The sequence below is a fragment of the Tamandua tetradactyla genome, chromosome 8 (genome assembly GCF_023851605.1).
Source record: "Tamandua tetradactyla isolate mTamTet1 chromosome 8, mTamTet1.pri, whole genome shotgun sequence".
In the NCBI taxonomy this organism is placed as follows: domain Eukaryota; kingdom Metazoa; phylum Chordata; class Mammalia; order Pilosa; family Myrmecophagidae; genus Tamandua; species Tamandua tetradactyla.
Window position 1 is genome coordinate 123384792 of NC_135334.1, and position 8555 is coordinate 123393346.

Genomic DNA, 8555 nt, shown 5'->3' on the forward strand with positions numbered 1-8555 from the left:
TTTATGGGGAGCCAAGTAGTCCCTGTGGTTTGACAGTGAATACTAACTTTGCCTTTCTTCTCCAGTGAGCACACTGAAACGGTATCAAACAGCAGTGAAGGACAGACCTCCCCCCATGATGTCTTGGAGACCATCTTTGTCCGGAAAGTGGGGGCTTTTGTCAACAAACCCATCAACCAGGTAATTCTTCTGCTGTTGCCACCTTGAGAATTTCTAAGGCCTCAGAACCTATAGGCAGGGTTCTTAACCTGAGATTTATGAAACCACTGAGATTGGATGTAAAATTGCGTGTGCTGGTGTATGTAAATTCTTCTTTGGAGGGAATTAATAGCTTCAGATGACCCTTCAGGAAATTAAGAACTCCTATTCTGAAATGTTTTAAGTTTCCAAAAGAAAGGGAGACTAGACATCATTCAATTCAAAAGTGCTGTACTGTAAGGATTCCCTCGGCCTTACTTGAAACATGACGTTCCTTCTCAGCTCTGCAAGTGAAGCACAGTTGTTACTGAATTACTGTAGTTCAAGCTTCCAAAGACAGATTCCCACAGTCTTGGGGAAGTCCTAACCCCTGTTTATGCTGTGGCGGTTGGGTGAAGGGTGGGAAGGGAGGGGGCATCTGAAGAGCAGCATGATCAGCCTGGGAGTACAAACTTGCTGTACCTTTGGGCTTCTGGCAAGCCTGTAAGGGAAGCCCATAAGCTTGGAGAAGGGCAGCCTGAATGCTTTTCTCCTATATCTCTCCAGGTGACCTTGACCAGTTTGGACATCCCCTTTGCCATGTTTGCCCCTAAGAATTTGGAGCTAGAGGATGCCGATCCCATGGTGAGCCCACCATTGACTAATGGTTTCCAGAGAGATAATGCCAGTCACTAATCCTGCACTGAATGTCAGCCATGCCCCTCAGCTCAGGGATTTGTAGGCAGTGCTATGTCCCTTACAAAATCCTCAGATTGTTAGCAATAACATGCATTTGGTTCACAGAATTGGCCCCTAACTCTCTTCCTTATTTGGAGAACAGGTGAATCCTCCGGGTTCCCCAGAGGCTGACTCTCCTCTCCAAGGCAGTCTGCACTCTGATGGCTCCAGTGGGGGCAGCAGTGGCAGTACCCATGATGACTTCGTCATGATTGACTTTGTAAGTTGCCATCTTCTTCCTGTGCTTTTTGTTGTTCCAGGAGATATAAACCACTGCACTTATCACCTTCTATCAAAGTGTTCTTTGAAACAGTACTTCCTTCATAGGGATCAGATGGGCTGATGCAGAGAAAAGATGGCACAGGTGGTAGTTCACCTGTAAGGGACCTGCTCAGGATACCTTGTTTGGAAAGATATCTGGAGGCCCATGAGCAAAAGGCACTTTGTGTCATGTCTTTGGTTGAAATTCATAATGAAATTCATTTCTAATTGGGGATTTTCCAGTAGTATCTACTGAGATTTTTTTTTTTATTAATAAAAAAAAAATTAACACAACATTTAGAAATCATTCCATTCTACATATGCAATCAGTAATTCTTAATATCATCACATAGATGTATGATCATCATTTCTTAGTATATTTGCATCGATTTAGGAAAAGAACTAGCAAAACAACAGAAAAAGATATAGAATGATAATATAGAGAAAAAAATAAAAATAATAATAAAAAATTTAAAATATATATATTAAAAAAGGAAAAAGAAAAGGAAAACAAAAAACACAAACAAACAAAAACTATAGCTCAGATGCAGCTTCATTCAGTGTTTTAACATAATTACATTACAATTAGGTAGTATTGTGCTGTCCATTTTTGAGTTTTTGTATCTAGTCCTGTTGCACAGTCTGTATCCCTTCAGCTCCAATTACCCATTATCTTACCCTGTTTCTAACTCCTGCTGGTCTCTGTTACTCTACTGAGATTTTATTCCTACTGAATAGATAGCCCATTACTAAGGAAAGGCATTGCAAGGATTGGATGTAAACTTTAGCCCTGGGAGAAGAATGTTATCACAGGAGTTAGAAGCAGCTGCCCAGAAGAGAAAGGTGTAAAGATTCCCTTCCCTAAGATAAACCTGGAAGAACCTTTTCTTTGATAATTGCTAGAAAAGAAAGACTTGTTCATAGCTTATCTCCCCCTGGATTTTCCTCTGTGGTCAAAGGCAACAGGCTAAATTTATGTGTCTTATTTTTAAAGAAACCAGCTTTTTCTAAAGACGACATTCTTCCGATGGACTTGGGCGCCTTCTATCGTGAATTTCAGAACCCCCCTCAGCTGAGCAGCCTCTCCATAGACATTGGAGCACAGTCCATGGCTGAGGACTTGGTATGAAAAACCTTCCTCCGCTGGACCTCATCCTCTGAACTCCCCCGCCATGTGATGGTCACTCCTACTCCACAGCCCTAGCAGTTTTTCCTTGACAGCCACACCCTGTCTTTCCTGCTAACCAGAGACACATTTAGACTTACCTTTTCTCACATTTGAGATTTGCATTGTGCCATGGCAGTCATCATCTTGAATTTGCTTGAATTCAGTTCTTCCTTTCCTCTGCACATTCTTCCTTAGAAACACACTCTTGTTATTCTGTGCCTGGTATCCTCCCCCTTGCTGAGGCCACTAAACCAAGCTGCTCCAGTAGCTCCTTTCGTTCACCTTAGGCTTGCCAGGCAGATGCCAGTAAGGGCAGAAGAGAACATAAGGTCCCGCGTATTATTGGTCCATCCCACCCTTTCTCTGAGAGCTCTATCTCTCAACCAGCACTTCTCATGTTTAGCCACATGTCGTAATGCTGACCATAATTACCACATCCCTGCTTAGTGCATGTCTTATTTCCTGCTTCTGAAGGGCAGAAGAGTGCCCCGTACAGCTACAAACCCCAGGTGCCTTATACCACAAGAAGTCAAGGCCCCCTCTGCCTGAGATGGCAGTATCATCTCCTGTGAAGAAATTGAAGGCCCTGACAGTAGCTTCCCTTGATTTGCTTTCAATCCAAAAGTATGCTCAGTAATAATAGCAATATAATAATAATTATCACCATTTTTATTAACATATGTTGAGGGTTTCTAGGTGCCAGATATTTTTCTAAGCGCTCTATGTGAATCCTCAACAACCCTAAGAGGAAGTAGGTTTTCTCATGTTCCCCAATTTACAGATGCAGAAACTGGCACTGTGATTAAATAACTTACCCAAGGTCCACACAGCCACGCAGGAGAATGCTTTGGTTTCAGAGAGTCTGTCCCCTGAATTTAGCCTTTTTTTAGCCACTCATGTGAAATGCACTTAGAAGGAAATGGGGTCCAGGTCCCTCAAAATAGTGCCGCAGGCAGTGTGCAAACTAGTTATTAGGGCCACCACCTGCCACCGCAGACAGCTGCACCAAAACCAGCCTCTGCTGTCACGTGTCTGGACTAACAAGGCCTGAGGCATGAGCACCTCCGGTTACTTCAAGGACCTTGTGCTCATTCTTACTAAGCCCTACTGCCAAGAAATCTTCTAGTGATGGTTAAACTTTTCAGATGCAGTTTATGTTTGAATGTTCATCCGTGGAGACAGACTATCACATCAGAATCTGTTTTTTCTTAATAATTGAAACTTGAAGAAAATTAATACCAGCTGCCTCTGCTCAATGGTGAACAATCCACTGTCTTAAACTTGCAGTTCTGTTTTCCTGTGCTTCCTTCCTTTTTACTGTCCTCTCTCGACCCCTCTAACCCACCCCTTCTCCCAAGCTTATTAAAAGCTGCAGATTTCCAGGCCTTGCCACAGACTTGCTAAATCAGAATTTCTTGGGAGTGTTCACTTGTCTTGTTCACTTGTCAATTGGCCCCAGAGGATTCTGATTCATAGCACAGTGTGTGAAAAACTTTCATAATCTTTCCTTAATTTGTAGAGCCCTAAATATGCCTTTTTTTTCCTAGTGTCATTCTAATCTGTGCCACGGATATTTCGTGTTGAATTTCTCTGTGTCCTCCTATTGTGGGTTTGTTCCTTTTCTACCTTGTCAAATGTGTGGCTCACTTGGATTCCCTAGGCTGTTCAGTCACCTCCCACAGCCCCCACGAAACACTTATGGACATGACTGCTGTCCCAGGCCTGATCAGCTGCCCTACATTCTCCCTGCCATCCAAGGCCAGCATAGTGAGCTGAGCTTTTGGTGTCTCACCCCTTTCTCAGCTCTGGGTGATTGGGCTGGCTGCCTCTTCAGCACCCCTACCTGATAAGCATCTCTTCTCTTTCCTCCCGGAACAGGACTCATTACCAGAGAAGTTGGCTGTGCACGAGAAGAATGTTAGAGAATTTGATGCCTTTGTAGAAACCCTGCAGTAAAAGTTGGTATCCTTGAGTACCAGCAGCGTCCCTTTTTTTGTGGTCCCAGGAGACAGAGAGCCTCTCCATTCATCAGCTGCTTCCATCCCTCATCCTGCTACAAGCCAGGTGGAGGGGAAGATGGTTTCCCCCATAGGGGACCCAGAATTCCCTGCTCGTGCATCTCCTGGAGACTCCATGACGGCAGTCAAGTGCAGTAATAGTATTTGAGAGAACTCACCCTCTGGCCTTGGAAAAACCCTTTGCAAACAAAAGGGCCCTCAGCAGGACCAGCTGCTTACACTGACCATCGCAAACTGCTTCACAAAGGCCATCGTCCCATTCCACCTGCTGCCAGCCCCATGCTTTGGGTCTGCCCTGCAGCTGACCACTCACCTGCCATTGCTATCAACCATTTGACATTCCAGCTGGTGGCCCAGAGACTGGTGTGGAGGCCGAAAGAGAAAGGAAACAGTGCTGGGAGGAAGAAGGAAGGTGTCCTTTAGGCTCTTTTTTTGTTTGTTTCCTTTAGTTGCTGATATCTTCTTCCTCTCTCTCCCCATCTCACTCCCTTTCTCTGCCCCATGTGCCAGTACTTTTGGCACTATGACAAGCCTGCCTTCTCAAGATGGTGAGGACTTCAAAGCCAAAGCCATCCTCCATACCCCTCATTGAAGGTTGTGCCAGTCCATCCCTTACCAGAGGTCCTGAGCAGCCCTGGAGGCTGCTGTGCTTAGCCCCTCAGCTACTTAGGAAATGAACCCAGAAGTCTGTCTCTCTAGGATTCTGCCATGGGAGTCACGGCAAAACTTCTTCTCTTTTCCTCTCCCCCTCCCCCACCCCCACCAATGCTGCTTCTCGGTTATAGAATACAGTAAATATTTATTACTTTCAGAGAAATCAGATATTTTATAGAGAAGCTATGTTTGAGGTTAGATGTTTTCACTTAGGGAAGGTGGAGGGCATCTTCCTGGGGCCTCCTTTTGGAGAGACTCCTCAGAATCTGGGTTGCTGCTTTGAGGAGGCTCCTTGCCATGAAACTTAGGGTAGATATGAGGTTAGGGCTTGCTGAAGGCAAAGTAACTTCCTAGAATTGTTACAGTTGAACTGACAACAGGTTTACATATGTTGGAAACCTACATATTCCTGGTGAGAGTCTTGAGTCTTCACAGCTTCTACAGAGTGACTGACTCCCTTCTTGCAGCCCAAGATATCTTGTGATGACTCCCAGAACCGTTCCACATATGATGCCTGGAAGCATTATGTCCCGTCCCGTCTCTCCCACCCGCCTCACCCCAGAGATGGGGGAGGCAGCATCCCTGCTGCTGGTAAACTTGTTCCTAATCCTTGGGGCAGGGCTGTAGACCTTTTCTGCTTAGGACTGGCTCCAACTTCCCTTTAATCCTAGGGCGTATATACTACCCAGGTGTTTGCTAGTTGGATTGGTTCTAGAAATCAAAGCTGGGCATATGATTGACTTAACACTTCAGGTATTGTTACTTGAACAAGTCAAGCACCTAGCCTTACCCAGCTACTGTCTGTCCCACTCCCAGCCCAATTGGTAGCCGTGGCCAAGCAAAATTAGGCCTCCTCCATTGCTTCTGGTCCACCTTAGCTATTCATTGGCAGCAGCTGTTCTTAATGGAGCAGGTTACTCGACTGCTTGTTAGTAAACTGCATGTGATGCTGTTCCCACCTACAAGGCTGCCTTTAATGCTGTCTGGGCGTAAGCTGAGCCCTGTCCCTATGCATGCATTTTACTGCCACAAAGAAATGTTCCCAGCATTGGGGGCCAACTGGCCCTCCTATCTTGGGACTAGATCACTTGTCTTTGGTAGCCACAGCTATGGCCTGTTCTTCCAAACCAGATTTATCCTCAAGATCCCAGGGCTGATAAAGTCAAAGGCCCTGGTAAGTTATTGTTAGCATCCCCTACCTCCATCTCAGCTGCTGCTCTCTTTCCTAGGCCTTGCATGGAAGGGCCTGTTAGCTCTTGTCCGAAGCAGTCCTCTTTGACTCCTAATGTTGGCCTTTGCAGGCAGCTGCTTTTCTTCAGAACCCCATCAGTGAGAGGCAGGGAGGCCTAACTCTGACTTTGAGCTGAGCTTGAGAGGAGCAAAGCCACCATCAAGGCCGGCCCTTGCCCCCAACCATATACAATAAAAGGTCTGAGCCCTCGACTGATTCCTGTAGCACCCCGGAACAGGGCTGGGTCCAGTCATTTGTCTCCAGGGCAGAGTCCCTCCTCCACCTCCTTCATCCTACCTGTTTGGAAATACTGAGTTACACTTTAAAATGTATCGAGGAGATTTCCAATAAACTTTTTTTCTGTACTTTACAGCCTCCTGTCCTGCAAGTTCTCTGAAAACTAGCCCACTCCTTCCTACTTGTGTTGCAGATCTGCGTCACTGACAGCTCCATGGAAAAGGAAGAGTGGTGCCATAGGAAGCCTGTGGAGGCAGGCAGAGCTATTTTGAGTGTTGGGGCTTGGCCACTTACCAGTTGTGCATCCTTGGCCTGATAAGGAAACCTCTTAGAGCGTCAGGTCCTTGTTTGTGAATATTCAGTGAGATAATGTGTATATTGAATCTCCATAAAGTGTTAGGCATTCTTATCAGCTCTACATTCCTTCTACAGAACTCTGTGCCTCATGCCCAGCCTGGAGATGGCCTTCAGCTAAGAGGGAAAGGTAACTGGTAGTAAATATCTCTGTCATGCTTCCAGCAGAAGCTGCAACAGGGATTTTGGGGCTCCCCAAACTGTCCAGTGTCCAGTATGAAGGATTGTGGCTGAGCAATCCAGAGAGAAGAAAGGAATGAGTTCAGTGAAGTCACAGAAAGTCAAGGGCTCATGCAAGTTTGTTTTGTGGGCTCTAGCCAGGGCCTTGGGGCAATCTCAGTCTCTGAGGAGCCTTGAAAAGTGGAGGAACCCTGCAGGGATTATTCCTGGGGGCTTTGCTGCCTGTATCTCTGTTCTGGCCTCCTAGTGTGTGCCCTGAGGTGGGGAGAGGGAGGTGACAGAAGAACCAGGGTCCTTGAGCCAAAGGAGGTACTCAAAGCAAAAGAATTGGCCAACTGCTATCTGGGTTGCCACTCCCACCCAACAAAAATGGATGGGTTAGAACATTCTAAATTCAGCCCAAACCTGAGGCTGAAAAGAGCAGGACCTGCCACACTCCTGCCAGTCAGGGCTTCTAGGATCTCTTGCTAGTGACTTCTTGTGACAGCTCTCCCTGCTACAGGGCTGAAAGGAGAGTCTGGTTTAGAACTGATGCCTGACCATGAAGATGGCCAGGGCAGATTGCCTGGAAAAATAGCTTTTATTTTACCTCCTTCAGTTGGAATCTCCCAAAAAGCTGTTCAGTTGTCCTATATCCAACAATGGCATCTTACCTCTCTTAAAGCTTCTGCCTGCACTTCCACCCCCAGGGACCTGCTGCTGCCAAGGCAAGTAGAAGGGCTACCTGTTTCTTTCCCCTCGCTCTCTCTCTCTCTTTTTTGTTTATCAAATCAGTAAATTTATTATTTGGGCACTGAGAAGTACATTTCTTTTTTCTTTTTTTTTGTTTTTTATTTTAATTTTATTTTTTTAAACTTTTTTATTAATTAAAAAAAATTAACGAACAAAACATTAAGATATCATTCCATTCTACATATACAATCAGTTAATTCTTAATATCATCACATAGTTGCATATTCATCATTTCTTAGAACATTTGCATCGATTTAAAAAAGAAAAAGACAACAGAAAAAGAAAAAACGATAACAGAGAAAAAAAAGATATACATACCATACCCCTTACCCCTCGCTTTCATTTACCACTAGCATTTCAACCTAAATTTATTTTAACATTTGTTCCCCCCATTATTTATTTTTATTCCATATGTTTTACTCGTCTATTGATAAGGTAGATAAAAGAAGCATCAGACCCAAGGTTTTCACAATCACACAGTCACATTGTGAAAGCTGTATCATTGTTCAATCATCTTCAAGAAACATGGCTACTGGAAAACAGCTCTACGTTTTCAGACAGTTCCCTCCAGCCTCTCCATTACATCTTGACTAACAGGTGATATCTATTTAATGCGTTAAGAATCACCTCCAGGATAACCTCTCAACTGTTTGGAATCTCTCAGCCATTGACACTTTTTCTCATTTCACTCTTGCCCCTTTTGGTCGAGAAGGTTTTCTCAAATCCCTTGATGCTGAGTCTCAGCTCATTCTAGGTTTTTTCTCAATCCCTTGATGCTGAGTCTCAGCTCATTCTACTTCCCCTC

The 8555-nt window shown here is 44.9% G+C and overlaps 1 protein-coding gene across 7 annotated transcripts in view; it reads left to right on the forward strand.

The window, feature by feature from the left end:
- ATG13 (autophagy related 13) overlaps positions 1 to 6617 on the forward strand; it is a 49790-nt gene extending 43173 nt beyond the window's left edge. For 6 of the 7 annotated variants that reach the window (XM_077114572.1, XM_077114574.1, XM_077114578.1 and 3 more), the window contains 5 exons: positions 66 to 180; positions 745 to 822; positions 1019 to 1135; positions 2171 to 2299; positions 4223 to 6617. In XM_077114572.1, the coding sequence (XP_076970687.1) occupies positions 66 to 180; positions 745 to 822; positions 1019 to 1135; positions 2171 to 2299; positions 4223 to 4300 (517 nt within the window). In that variant the 3' untranslated portion in view covers positions 4301 to 6617. The remainder of the gene's footprint in view (positions 1 to 65; positions 181 to 744; positions 823 to 1018; positions 1136 to 2170; positions 2300 to 4222) is intronic. The other variant, XM_077114577.1, reaches the window with a different exon arrangement.
- Positions 6618 to 8555: the final 1938 nt, after the last annotated feature.